The sequence below is a fragment of the Rhipicephalus microplus genome, chromosome 8, assembly GCF_043290135.1.
Source record: "Rhipicephalus microplus isolate Deutch F79 chromosome 8, USDA_Rmic, whole genome shotgun sequence".
NCBI classification, from domain to species: domain Eukaryota; kingdom Metazoa; phylum Arthropoda; class Arachnida; order Ixodida; family Ixodidae; genus Rhipicephalus; species Rhipicephalus microplus.
This window is the reverse complement of record NC_134707.1, coordinates 130,645,305-130,660,264: the sequence shown is the minus strand read 5'-3', so window position 1 is coordinate 130,660,264 and position 14,960 is coordinate 130,645,305. Positions and strand designations below refer to the sequence as shown.

Genomic DNA, 14,960 nt, shown 5'->3' with positions numbered 1-14,960 from the left:
CGTTATCTCATCCTGGAAGATGGTGACATTTTTGTTTGATAGCTGCACTCCGGCAAAGCAGCGGCTCTTTTTGTGTGACGACGCTCGTGAAAGTTTTCAGAAATGCGCCACGGGAGAGATTCCAGGGTTGAAGTGCAGACTCTTGACTCTCAAAATAAGTCCTCGCCGCCTCTTCTAGGTAGAAGTAGACGCGAGGCAGCTTTTCGTCCGAGTACATTTGGTTCAAGGCAGCCACTCGGTCGTACGTCTCCAGTCAGGTATCTGCTTCTTCAAATGATGATCCGTTGAAGGTCGGTGGCTCCGTTAGATGCAGCACCACAACCATGACGGGCGTTAGTAGAGAAGCTGTCGAAGTTGTCGCAATAGATGTGGTGGCCTTCGCCTTGTAAGTGTTAGCGGGTAGAGCCCCGTAATCTGGAGGTAGCCCCTCTTGTCGGCGGCTTGCTCGCAGGTCGAAGTTGGCGGGGATGTTTTCTTCATCGTTGGAGCTTGGCTCTAGACAGAACGTGGACATTCGGTACATCTCGGGATGCACCTCCACCATATGTCCCAAGTTCATTACGTGGACAAAGAGAGCACACTACAGGTATAATAATAAACTATTTGTTTGGGCCGCGATTGTCGCTACGTAAAAAGAAATTCAGAATATTGCAAGACATGGGCATTGATAGTGGTGAAAAAAGCGTCCACCGTCAAATAACTGACAAGCGGTAGAGCACGTTGGTATTTATAATTGTGCCATAGAACATTCTAGCATTATCCTTAGCGGCCATGTAGGTTCCAGAATATTTTATAATGTTCGCGACGTGGGAGTAGTTTTATCAAAACAATCTGCTAGAGTTGTGCGGCTTCTCAAACACTGCAGGTGCAGTTTACGCAGAGAAATACTGACCGCTTGTGTAACGTGGTGTTCACAAAACATGATGAAGAAATGTGGCAATAGCACCCTGTCTTTAAAAAGCATTCATATAACATCATGCGGGTATAGAGAATGCGCATAGCTAAAAATACATAATTCGTATTTCTGTATTGCTGAAGTATTACGTTATACTTTTTTCTTCCATTTCAAAAAGACAACTGCAAAATATCCTGTTACGTCAAAAAAAAGTGCGCCTCTGTACCTCTCGGTTGAGAATTCTGCACGTGTATTTCAATACTTCTATTTCATAATACTTTTCTGAAGATCCTCGCCCAGTCCTGCATAGTGAAGAAAACAGTGCATTTGACTGGCAGGGGCATTTTTCTTCCTGCAAGCAAAGTTTTGCACACTGCACACCAAAAAAAAAAAAAATAAACGCACCCTGCATAGCACGAGTCCCAGTCTAAAGTAGTGCTTTATTGCGTGCTACATTTAGTACACAGTTAAAGCAAGAGGTATTTATTTTTTCTTTCCGGAAAAAGTCGGTTTGTAACCCGCAAGCTTGTAGCAGTCTTTGATATCCTCAGGTTTGGTGAATGATTTCAGCACGAAGTTTGAGAGTTCCTTAACTTTTCTCATTCGGCCATAATTGGAACCTAAAATGTCAAAGTGTAAATCCGCACACGGTGGATATGAGTCAAAGTCCACATCGTAGGCAGCCACACCAAACTTGAGCTTAAGATTTTGCTGCTTGCCTGTGCATATCTGTAAAAAAAGAAAAGCACGCTATACGTCAGAAAGCTGCTTTAGTGGTGTAGTACACTTTGAAAAAAAAGTTTCAAAAAGCAAATAAGAGAACATTGACACGGACGAAGGTTATGTTGAGCACACTTCCGAAGCATCCACTCGTTTGCAACGTAACGGAACGCGAACCAGCCACGTGTAGGTTGTGTGCATTGTAATTAGAATATTAGCTTCACTTGTATATTTCACAAGATCTTCACGTTCATAGTTACGGTGTTTTATTGCAATATGAATGACGCAGCGCAAGAACGTTTATAGGAGAGTATGGTATGGCAGAACACTACAATAAATTGAAAATTTCTTCGTGCATGTGTTGTACAGCCGTGAGGCTGCTTACTAAATAGTAACCCTATAAAATTTCAGTGAAGATACACTCGAAGAGTAAGGATGACGTGGCTCTCATAGCATGCTGTGCCAGATCTTCACGTTCAATAACTCGACAAGCTTATCAAACAGAACTTGTCATGCTTTACTTTTCGTAACTCCTTACAAGCATCGAGTATGATAAATATAGAAATATTTGTTGTGCACGTGAAAAGTGCTTCTGACCAGTGGCGTACCAACTCTTTGGTGAGTGGGGGACAAAGAATTTACCTCACTCGTTAGGCAGGATATATATATATATATATATATATATATATATATATATATACTTACTCAACACCAGTTGGACCCCAAGACACCAGAGTCTGCAGCCTTGTTTGTGGGCCGACTAGTGTCAGTGGTCATATCAAAAGTGGGCGTCTGCCTTTGTGATGGCACTAGCGTTCATCGTCACAGAGTGGTGCTCTAGGCAGGTACTTTTATTTGGAACTTACGAGACCAAAGTCAGCATACTGGCGTTATGCAAGATTCTAGAGCATGGAATTCAGACCAACAACCCTCGTCTGGTGAGCATCAACGTCAAGGGGGAGTGGGTGATCAATGCGAACGAAGGCATCCAGACAACATCCAAGACTTCTGCTAATTCAGGCCAATGGAGAGAGATTCCAGTATTTGTCGAGATTTACAAACTTATGATTCACGAGCTGAGCAACTGTCTCGACCATGCAACGACTCACAAGGAAGAGGATGACTATGAGGATGAAGAATGGGAGAAAGAAGGTGATAAGGAAGGAGATGCACAGGATAACAACATGCAGAGCTTTGCCCCTGCCCTGCACTATGCAGGGTTTGACCCATACGGTGACGATGACGGCGACCACCCCGACGCCATAGCCGATCCTATCTCACACATGGAGGTCCAGTCATGCCTTCTCCAGTTCCTCGTCGGCCTCTCCAGGCAGCCAATCTACAGCAAGTTTTCTGAGCGCCACACTCATCAGGAGCTGCAGGTTCTTCAGAGCGCGGGTGTGCTGGCGTAACAAGTGGAACTGCCGTCGTCGCCTTTGTCTCCGCGTTATCCCTGACTCTTTCAGTTTCTCATACCCTCTTGTTTTGGAAGTTTGAAGTGCCACAAGTTCTGCGTCGTGCCCCTCTCTTCGTATGCCTTCAGTAATTTGTACATATGAGCTAGTCGAGCCAGTGACCCATATGTTTATATGCAGCCAGCCAGGAGCCGTTCACCATAAGCCAGCCAAGAGCCGACCCCCATGGGCACAACATCGCGCCATGAATGCCAAGCTTAAGGTGGTTGTTCTTACAGGCTGACATTTCCTGGATGGTTTCTTCCGTGCATCTTCAACTGAATCGTGACCTGCCCGCTGCCCCACTGCAGCTGCTGCCTGCTTCGACGAACTGCGCACCCGTTCCGGTAGGAACAATCTACCCCATCTGGCAACCTCCAATCGCGTCACCAGGTGGTGGCACAGACAGCTCAGGATTTTTCAGCCAGCCAGGAGCCGTCCAACACGGGCACGACATCACACCAAGAATATCAAGCTTACGGTAGTTGTTCTTACAGGTTACTTTCTTAAAGGTGCCATTTGCTACAGAACAAGTAATTATGTTCTTGTTGCGGTGTCGTCCCCTCCTGAATCCATAGGAACGCTAAAGCATATGAAAGATATTTTCTTTTACGATGTGCCATCCTTCACGCTCTTTATTGTTGCTTCTTGCCAGGTTGATGTTGAATCTAACCAGAGCCCCATGACAAGAACTGAAGCCCACACATTTGCTCAAGCTTCAGATGCCATTCGTAAGCTTGAAGATGATCAGGCTACCTTAATGGCCGAAATAAATGCTGCGAAAGAGAAGCATGTTGAAGCCAGCAACGAAATTGTGTTGCTTAAGGATAAAGTCGCGAACTTAGAAAGCAATTCTACGCCACCCCATAGCACAGGTGAATCAGAGGCTAATTGATTGATTGATTGATTTGTGGGGTATAACGTCCCAAAACCACAATATGATTATGAGAGACGCCGTAGTGGAGGGTTCCGGAAATTTCGACCACCTGGGGTTCTTTAACCGGCACCCAAATCTGAGTACACGGGCCTACATCATTTCTGCCTCCACCGGAAATGCAGCCGCCACAGCCGGAATTCGATCCCGCGACCTGCGGGTCAACAGCCGAGTACCTTAGCCACTAGACCACCGTGGCGGGGAAGTGATAAAATAGTAAACTTCCAAATACGTCTTTTTTCCGCAAGTGTTATAAAATGTTCCAAGTCTCACTGATTAGAAGGTCGGAAAGCTCTGTTTTGACCCTAAATGAAGTGACCCCTTTACTTAAACTAAAAACCTCCCACTTCGACTAGTTTGCCATGTCAGCTTTTCAAACACTTTTCTAATCATATTGCATGAGCCACGATATCCTTCCGACTATGTTATTATGACCTTAGATGCCCTTTTTAGCAGAAAATCTGACCATCGGAGGCGACCGCCCCGAGCCATCCAGGACGAGTGATGGTAAAAAAAAACATGACAATAAAGCATAACTTGTCGCAAATTTTTCTTACGTGGGCGTGATGTCAGAGACTCTGGCATCATGTCATTGAACGTACACACGGCTTATATGAAAGCTGGAGACATGCATCTCGAGACATGCATTTGTGAAAAAGGTAATGATGTTTATATGTAAAACTCTTGTAAGATTGTACTGCGTGGCTTCAATTGTATATTTTATGTGTCTCGGTCCCTCAACTTTTTCGTTCATAACGCTGAACATGACGTAAGTGCATTTAACTGCAATGTGCCTTTTGAGGGGTCACAATACCTCGTTTTAAGGGTCCCTATACCTCGTGCCAGAGTGACCACCGTACTTGGTCTTGAAACTTGCCATCAAATATTATTTAATATAGCAAAGTAGAAAGCCATTAGGGGTTCAATTGAACACTATATGAAGACACAACTGAAAGATATTCGGCCAGCTTCACCAAAGCTAGGCAACAATTGGCACGAAAAGTAGATGCGCGAGCGCTTGTTCAAAATTACCATCTTCCGTCACAGTTCACAGCTTTGCTTTGTGACTTTACTACATTCTCCAGCCATGAAAAGAAAACATTGAAAAGTCTAAGAGCCATGCGACTATGACAGGTGCTTCTATGACTTTATGTGCATTGTTTGAAGATAATGAGGCAAGTGTGGCAAGTAATTTAAAACGCATTCCAAAAATATTTTCGTAACTTTTGCGACGAAGGCTTTGGGAGGCAAGGTTTCTATTACAAAAACAGCATCTCCACCGTGATGCCAGTCTCTACACATCAGAAACGCTGGTTCACGCTTTTCTACTGGCCCTTCGTTGGGCGCACTGGAAAATAGCTGGGTCACACTGGTTGGGGCACTGGCTTGATCATTGTAACGCTGGTGAACACTCGGAAGCGCTGGAAGGGCTTGAACTGTCACTGAAGTGCACTGGTGCACACTGAAGCACGTTGTGTTTTTACCAGCCCCACGTACACATATATGTAGCGTGTGCCATGGTATGTATTGGTGTCATTGATTTTAAAAAGCTTAATTTCATGCCAGGGGCAAATTCTAACCTAACAAATCCCGAGCATATGTAGTTTTTGCGGTGCACGTAAGTACGTATCGCAGCAATTAATGCAGGTTTTTTACATGCTCCCTCGTATACAATATTAGCATCAGTCGTGTATTGCTGTAACGATTCCATGTTACAGTGTTTATAAGCCTGGAACTAGGCGCCACTCCTAACAGAAATGGAAAATCGTTTACACCGCCAAGTTGACGAAAAGTAAATGAGCTTTTTCGATCGCTTACCAAGGTTTCCCAAGGCGAGAGGAACTGCTTTCGTTTGATTGCGCCACTCTGTAAATGGATGTCTGGCCATACATATCTTTCTACTTTCTTCAGGTAACAGTTATAAATGTTCCTATCCTCAAATGCAGAAACTTCAGCCATACAAACTTAGCCGCGTCGAAAGCGATCTTAACAAGAGCCCGACTGAGTGAGAATCAGGCCTATCGTGCCGGCCGTATTGGTGTGCATGTTACCGGTGCTTCTTGCTGTTAGTAAAGACAGGTTGGAAGTGTCAGAAAAACTGTAAAGTGTAGTTTAAACGTCCATAAAAGTAAATAAACTATATTGCCTTGTGTAGATGTCCACAAAAGGAACGCTGACGATCAATGCGTCGCGCTTTCAGTTACGCAGGCTGTCACCGGAAGCTGCTGGCCGCACTTAGCCGGTACTTCTCCGACTGATATGAAACAACACCCAATTTCCAATTGGTAATTTGGTACGCCTTCGTGAGCTGACTCCCTGGCATACGTTTTTTTGGGGATTGCATTAGTTTTTCTATTGGCGTGTTTTTTATTGTTGGTATTGATATAACTGCATATATCTGTACACTGTCACTGTCAGCGTAGGCTAGAAAAGCGACTGCCGCTCAGTATCACCACTCCATAAATGCATGTTTGGCAATGAATATCCTTATACATACTTGAGGTACGCTTAAGGTAACCGTTAGAAATGTTGCGAAGCTCGACTGCAGAAACTTTAAGCATCGCAACTGAGCTGCTTTCAAAGCGGCCTTACCCTACAGTGCCCCGTCCCAGCGAGGCCTATCGTGGCGGCCGCATTGGTGTACATGCCGCCGGAGCTTTTTGCTTTAAATAGGCTCAATTTTATATTGTGAGAAAGTGACTGTAAAGTACAGTTTAGACATCCCTGAGCCTAAATTAACAATTTCTCCGTGTGTGCGGTGCCCGCACAAGGAGCGACGACAATCGATGTGTTGTGCTTTCAGCTACGCAGGCTGTCACCGAAGGCTTCCTTCTGAGTGCAGCATCCGGTACTTCTCTGACTCGTATATAAGAAAGCACAATTTTTAGTTGGTAATTTGGTTCGCCTTAGTCAACTAACACACTGGTATACTTTTTAAGTGGATTGCATTAGTATTTTCTTGATTGGTTTTTTAGTTGCAGGCACGAATATAACTAAAAATCTTTACACTAGCAAGCCGGCTGTATACAGCTATTTCGTCCCTTGCGCGATAAAAATACTGAATATTCAATCGTGTGTGCTCATACGTACTGAACAAGTCATTATAAATAATCTCTACATGTTGACCAGTAGAAATGCGAAAAGCGACTATTAAAGACAGAAAATACATGCAGCAACAGCTGACAATTCGTGGCTGCTCTTCCAGTCAATTTGAGATTTTTCAGAGTTAAGATCTGGATTTTTCAAAAAACTTCAAGCTCTTGCCAATATGAGCACGTCATTCAGTGCCCGGAAGCTGTTTGCTTCTGTCGAATCAAGAGACACTTGTGATTTAGAAAGGAATATTGCATAAATCTTGACTTTGCGATTTGTAAACGTCACTCGGAACAGCGTGTTCTTCGGATAAATAATCATTTCACAACCAAATCAACATGTTCGGGCGTAGTGGGTAGAGTACTCGGATTGGAGTCATGTGTCAGATGCTGTCAGTACATTTCATTTTTTTTAACTCTTTTTGTCAATGCGTGCTATATCGTTTCGTTTATTTATTTATTTATTTATTTATTTATTTATTTATTTATTTATTTATTTATTTATTTATGACAGATTGGTGACCCTGTTTTAAACCTGTGAAGCCATTTCGCGCCTCCCAACAACATGCAATAACAGGGCCTCCCAACGACATGCCACTCCAGCGTCCCAGAACCAGCGCGATACTGGCCCTTGATCAGGCATGGCGCTGGACGCTTGTACCCAGTGGCACTGAGTTTTACAATAGCGGTGACCTCGATTGTGGCGTAAAATGTATATACTGAAATAAAGTAAGCACGTCTTTGCAATATGCGAAAGGTATACACATTGATCGGTAACAAATAACGTATTCATGCGTGCAAAAACGTCACACACGCAAGCACATGCTTTATGATCTGGCACAGTGCATCCTAGCAAACCCGCTTCTGAGGTAACTTTGAAATTATATGGACATAATGGTAATAAAATAAGACGTTTCGTCGCAGCACATCTTTAACGAACCGTATGGTTTGTCGCAGAAGGTCGTGGAGCAACAGCCGAGCATGTACAAGCGTCGCAATTCACCAACCACGAACGTTGCTGTCTTTCTGCCTTAGAGTGGCCCCTCTACCTTTCGGAACAGCGCTGATCTTTATTACATTCATCTTCCCATCTGAGAAAGAGTCATTCAGGTGACTTTGCGACAGGAGACTACAATAGGGTCGTAGTAAGGCTTAAGCCGGTCTAAATGCACAGTTTTACGTCCGCAGCGTCGTTGACCAGCAGACGCCGCAAGCGGCTTACAAAACATTTGACTGGCAATAATTGGTGGACTAACTGGTAAGGGCCATGGTATTCGAGAGAAGTTTTGGTGAATGGCCAGGGCTGGTGAAAGAGACCCAGAGCCACACTAGTGAACCGGGATTATAAGACGCTGGCGCTTTCGAGATGTGTCGAAGATGTTTCGGACGTTGTTGATCAGAAGTTGTGAGAAATCGAGCAACATGGCGACACTCTTCCGCGTACATCGCTGCTTCGGAAATGGTTGTCGACTCAGTTGCGTCGAGACGGTACGAAAGAATTGTGTAGAGCATGCAGGAGGGCTCGTGTCCATAAAGTAGAATGCATGAGGAGAATCCTGTGGGGGTCTGAGTCGCAGTATTGCGTGCGAACGTCACGGAGGCGAGAACGCAGTCCCACTTTGAGTGAGCGGAATCTACGCGCGTTGCCAGCATATCTTTCATTGTTCGAATCAATTGTTCTGTCAAGCCGTTTAGTTTGAAGGTGGTATGCAGTGGTGGTGTGGTGAATGATGCGGCATTCCTTTAGAAGTGATTCAACAGCTTCGGAGAGAAATACGTGCCCTCGGTCGCTGAGTAACCTATGTGGTGCGCAATGACGTAGAACTAGATGGTGTAAAATGACGGAAAAAGACGTCACTCTCCGACGCAGATTGCTGTGGTGAAGTTTCTGCGTAGCGTGTGAAATGAACAATTACGATCATTAGATATCGGTTCCCAGCAGGAAGGATGGGGAACGATTCATAAAAATCAATGCCCAGACGTTCAAAGGGTCTGGCAGAACAAGCTCGAGGCTTCAGAGGAGCAGAAGACTGAGGAAAAGTATCTTTGCCCCATTGACAAGTGAGACAAGAGGATGTAGCGGCGAACAAAGCGGTCCATTGCACGCCAATAGTAGCGGTGGCTGAGGCGTATTATTTTCAGTATTCCGGAAAGTCCACTGTGTGGTTCAGCATAAAAATATCCGCATATTGTCACGGGGTCGTGACGGGGACGAATAGAACACAGCGAGTCGAATAATAAATTGTTTATTTGGGCGAACCTGTGCCCAGTAAGCGGAAAGTCGAACTACAGTAGCAGTCTTGGACAGATAGCGGCGAATGGAGCGTCGGCCGTCGATCAACAACTCACAAGCGGTGAAGTGCGTCGGCATTTTACTCTTGTCATTGAATGTTCTAGCGTTATCGCTGACGGTGGCGTAGGTTCTAGATTAATCTGTACGATTCGCAGAATGAACGTGACCTTATCGAAATGATCTACTAAATTCCGGAAGCTTCTCGAAAACTGCAGGCGTGGTTTGCGCTGAGAATTGTGTGGCGTTTCGGGGCGATAACAAAATTTGAGAACTAGAACGTGGCATCGCCCCCCGCTGGAAAAAAGCATCGTCCCGACGCTTTAACTAAGATAAAGGTAGAACAATAATGCAAGAAAGTACAATGAATAAATTACGATACAAGAGTAATACAAAAAAAACACTGTTTAAGTATGTTAACGCGCATGAAACGGCTTGAGGCGCGCGATATGGACGACTTCAGGTCGCGATTGGCGTCGTTGAGAGTTCGTGATGCCGTCGGGAACAAACTCGTAACGGAGTGGACCGAGATGTCGAACCACCCTGTATGGTCCGAAGAACCACCGCGGAAGCTTTTCACTTAGTCCACGTCGGCGTCCACACCCAAACACGTTGACCGGGCTGGTATTCCACGAAGCGTCGTCGAAGATTGTAACGGCGGCTGTCGGTCATCTGTTGATTCTTGATAAGGAGACGCGCGAGTTGTTGGGCTTCTTCGGCGTGTTGATGGTACTCACTCAAATTGAGGTTTTCTTCGTCGGTGACGTTGGATAACATCGCATTGAGCGTCGTTGCAGGGCTCCTTACGTAGACCAATTTGTATGGAGATATCTGCGTCGTGTCCTGCACCGCCGTGTTGTATGCGAAGGTCACGTGTGGAAGTATGGCGTCCGGCGTCTTGTGTTCGACATCGACGTACATTGCCAGCATGTCGGCGATCGTCTTGTTTAGCCGCTCGGTGAGGCCATTGGTCAGTGGGTGGTATGCTGTCGTCCGGCGGTGGTTTGTGTGGCTGTATGCCAAGATCACTTGAGTTAAGTCGGCAGTAAATGCTGTACCTTTGTCGGTGATAATGACTTCCGGGGCGCCATGACGTAGGATGATATTTCCGACGAAGCACTTAGCTACCTCGGATGCACTGCCTTTTGGCAGGAATTTTGTCTCGGCGTAGCAGGTGAGGTAGTCGGTAGCTACCACGATCCATTTGTTTCCGAAAGCTGACGTCGGGATCGGTCCCAGTAGGTCCATACCAATCTGCTGGAAAGGTCGCCGAGGTGGTTCAATTGGCTGCAGAAGTCCCGCTGGCCTTGTCGGTGGTGTCTTGCGCCGTTGACAGTCCCGGCATGTCCTCACATGACGAGTGACGTCGGTGGTAAGACGTGGCCAATAGAACCTTTCTTGTATCCTCGCAACCGTGCGAGAAACACCGAGGTGCCCTGCTGTCGGATCGTCGTGCAGCGCCTGCACGAGTTCTGGTCGCGGAGCTAAAGGCACCCCAAGGAGGTACTTGGCTCGAAGCGGTGAAAAGTTTTGCTTTTAGAGAAGACCGTTCTGCAGGAAGAATGACGCAAGTGCGCACTTGAATACCTTCGGGACTTCAGTGGTCCGGCCTTCGAGGTATTCGTTTAGGGCCTTAAGTTCCGGGTCGGCCCGCTGTCGTTCAGCGAAGTTGTTGGTAGTTATCGTTCCCAAAAAATAGTCGTCATCCGGGTCATCGGGTGGTAGTTGGTCGACAGGCGCATGAGAGAGACAGTCGGCGTCGGAGTGTTTCTGGCCGGACTTGTAAACGACGGTAATGCCATATTCTTGAAGTCTCAGGCTCCATCGTGCGAGGCGACCTGAAGGGTCCTTCTAGTTGGCTAGCTAACACAAGGCGTGGTGGTCGCTCACAACTTTGAAGGGCCTGCCGTAGGGGTAGGGGCGAAATTTCGACGTAGCCCTGATGATGGCGAGGCACTCCTTTTCTGTTGTCGAATAATTGGCTTCTGCTTTGAATAACGATCGGCTGGCGTAACTAATAACCGTTTCAAGTCTGTCAGCCCTCTGCACAAGAACGGCGCCAAGACCTACGCTGCTTGCGTCACTGTGTATTTCTGTCTCGGCGAATTCGTCAAAATTAGCAACTAGCGGAGGCGTCTGAAGGCGGTGTTTAAACTCCTGGAAAGCGTGTTCCTGAGGCGTTTCTCACTTGAACTTCGATTCGGCCTTGGCAAGGTTAGTGAGTGGATCGGCGATGCGGGCGAAGTTCTTTCCGAACCGCCTTTATTAGGCGCACAGTCCCGAAAATTGGCGCACTGCCTTCTTGTCAGTGGGCGGCGGGAAGTCGGCGATGGCAGCTGTTTTCCGTGGGTCGGGACGAACTCCAGAATTGGTAATCACGTCCCCCTGAAACAAGACCTCTTTGTACGCAAATCTGCACTTTTCTGGCTTCAGTGCGTGTCCGGACGTCTTGATGGCTTGAAGTACAGATTCAAGGCGCTGAAGATGCTCATCGAAACTCGAGGAAAACATGACGACGTCGTCTAAGTACACAATGCAAGTCTGCCACTTCAATCCTGCCGGTACTGTATCCATAACGCGTTGAAAAGTTGCAGGCGCTGAGCAAAGGCCGAAGGTCATCACCTTAAACTCGATGAGGCCGTCTGGTGTTATAAACGCCGTCTTCTCTCGGTCTCTTCCGTCGCCTTCGATTTGCCAATAGCCAGTATTAACGTCTATTGACGAAAAGCACTTGGCGTTATGGAGCCGATCAAGTGCGTCGTCTATTCGTGGGAGAGGATACACGTCCTTTCTTGTAATTTTGTTCAGGCGGCGATAATCGACGCAGAAACGTAGGGTCCCATTCTTTTTCTTCACTAACACTACCGGGGACGCCCATGGACTCTTGGACGGCTGGATGATGTCATCCCGCAGCATTTCATCAACTTGTCTTTCATGGCCTCATGTTCTCGCGTCGAAACCCTGTACAGACTCTGACGGAGTGGTCTGGCATTTTCTTCGGTTATGATGCGATGTTTCGTGATTGGTGTCTGCCGAATTTTCGATGATGATGAAAAGCAATCTTCGTAATGTAGGAGCAGGGCCTTGAGCTGTTCTTGCTTGTGTTTCAGAAGCCTGGAATGGACGCCGAAAGCTATGGGAGGGGCTTGGTTCCTCTGAGCAGGTTACGCAGAATCGGCGAGGGCGAAAGCACTGGAGGCGTCCACAATTTCTTCGATGTATGCGACCGTTGTTTCTTTGTTCAAATGTTTGTACTTATTGCTGAAATTCGTGAGCATAACCGTTGCTTTGCCTCCCCGCAGCTCTGCAATTCCTCTTGTGAGGCAAATATTTCGGGTGACCAACAGATGCTGACTGCCTTCAACGACGCCATCCAAGTCAGGTGATTTAGGAGAGCCGTCTGAAATGATGACGCTGGAGCGAGGCGGAATGGTGACTTGTTCTTCCAGCACATTCAAGGCATGGTTTCCTGACGGCATGCACGGCGGTAGTGCTTCTTCTGTGGATAACGTAATTGAATTTGTTCTTAGGTTGATGACAGCACCATGCAGGCATAGGAAGTCCATACCAACGATAACATCTCACGAGCAATGCTGTAGGTCTACGAAGCCTGTAGGGGAAATACGGCCGTTAATGGTGACTCTCGCTGTGCAGATTCCTGCAGGCGTTACGAGATGACCTCCGGCTGTGCGGAATTCAGGGGCTTCCCAAGCTGTCCTAACTTTTTTTAACTTCATGGTGAACGACCCACTGATAATGGAATAGTCTTCTCCAGTATCGACTAGAGCGGTCACACCGGGGCATCGATAAAAACGTCGAGGTCGCTAGTTGGCCATGTAGTGCCACCATCACCATCATCATTTCTTAATCGCCGCGCCGTGCCTCTCGCGCAGCTGATGCTAGCTCGAGCTGCGCGAGGATTAGAACAAGCTAGCGCACTTGGTGTGTCGGACGTGGACAGCCACCACGACTCCGCTTCAGACGTGGCATAAAGTGGCGAGAGAGCGACACGACCACGTTGGCCGCCGTCCCATCTTCCCCTCTCGCTACATTGGTGACCCGGAGAACATGCCCTTCGCCGAGCGTCCCGCGGCCATGTTTCCGCAACTCTGCCCGCCAGTGCCACCGTTCCAATCGCCCTACCCCAAGGTATGGTTCATGCAGCTCAATGCCGATCTTGCGCTGAATGGCGTCACGGACCAGCCGCTGATGCACGCCATTCTTCATGACGCCCTTCCGGTAGAGTTGCGTCATAACTCTGCCACTTCAACCTCCAGCCAGCAGCCTTACGATGACCTCTGCTCTGCGGTGCTTGCCAGCTTTGGCCTCACCTATCACCCACTGCCGTTTACCCTCGACTTTCAGTTTTTCCCTGCGTCGCAGCGTGCGGGACCCTCCGGCCCGAAGCTCTGATCTGACCGCAACCTAACTTCCCCGACAACGTCTCCCTCCACCTTGGGTCCGGCCACTAGCGCAGTGAGTCTCGCACCCGGTCACAGATCCGACGAGGTTCTTGAAGTCGTTCCTGCTGCCGACAACCTGTCCACCACGAACTGCGTTTTTCGAAGTCCTCGGCCGATGGTCCTTCTGGCATGCTTGCTACCTCCATGTTTTCCACGAAAGCGACGGCACGGGACACCGTGGCCCCACCAGACTCCATGACGACCACCTTGCCGCCCGCATCGGAGTCTGGCACAGGTGACCTTTCGCCCGTTATTGACTTCCCGACCTCGAAGCTTTCGCCTTCAACAACGTCCCATAAACGAGACTTAACCTCTCGTCTGGCCACTAGCGATGCGCGTCCTGCGCCCGACTGCCCATTCGCCAAGGTTCTCGACATTTGGGCTGAATGCAACCAATCAGCTACGCTGTTTGTGTTTTCATCGTCCTCGGCTGACGACGCTGCAGGCATGCTTACCACCGGCTCGTCTCGGCCGACCTCCATCGCTCACAACATGGCTGACACGTCAGGTTCTACGACAGCAACATCACCGAACGCTCTGGTGGCTACCGCGACTATGGGCATTTTCACGCCCGCTATTCAGCTCCCGGTTGCGGAACCTTTACCCTTCCCGATGTCTGACGGAGACTGTCGACCAGCCTCAATGCTCTGCACGTCCTACCAGCAACGACCACCATCGTCCTCGCAGTTTCTCGCAGCTGAAGTTAAAGCCACAAGCCATCAACCAAGGCCAAGCTTCCAAGACACTGCGACTATGACCGACGCGCTTGAGGACGACGTGCCCGGTCCGCTTCAGAGAGGGCTCACCAGGCATACCACGCCTGCGGTGGAGCAATCTAGGGAGTGTTGGCTAGAGGCAGCCATCAATTATGCAGACCTGCACGCCAACCTTCGTACGCGGACTACCGGAGGTCATTACACGAGCACAGGTGTCCCGTACAATACTCCGGGCGAGCCCACGCTGACCGGGTTCCACCACCACCATTCCTCGGAGGCTTAGCCTCCGGACGGCAACAACCAGACGTGTGTCCACAATGCCAGCTCGTGTGTCACAACCGCGACGACGCTCATACCGCATACGTGTCTATCACCCGTTACCCTACGTCGGCGACG

At 48.0% G+C, this 14,960-nt stretch overlaps 1 protein-coding gene across 1 annotated transcript in view; it reads right to left on the bottom strand.

Moving 5' to 3' along the window:
- Positions 1-1,315: 1,315 nt before the first annotated feature.
- LOC142768374 (uncharacterized) overlaps positions 1,316-14,960 on the bottom strand; it is a 410,323-nt gene continuing 396,678 nt past the window's right edge. Inside the window, exon 11 of the mRNA XM_075870345.1 lies at positions 1,316-1,624. Coding sequence (XP_075726460.1) covers positions 1,379-1,624 — 246 coding nt within the window. The 3' untranslated portion in view covers positions 1,316-1,378. The remainder of the gene's footprint in view (positions 1,625-14,960) is intronic.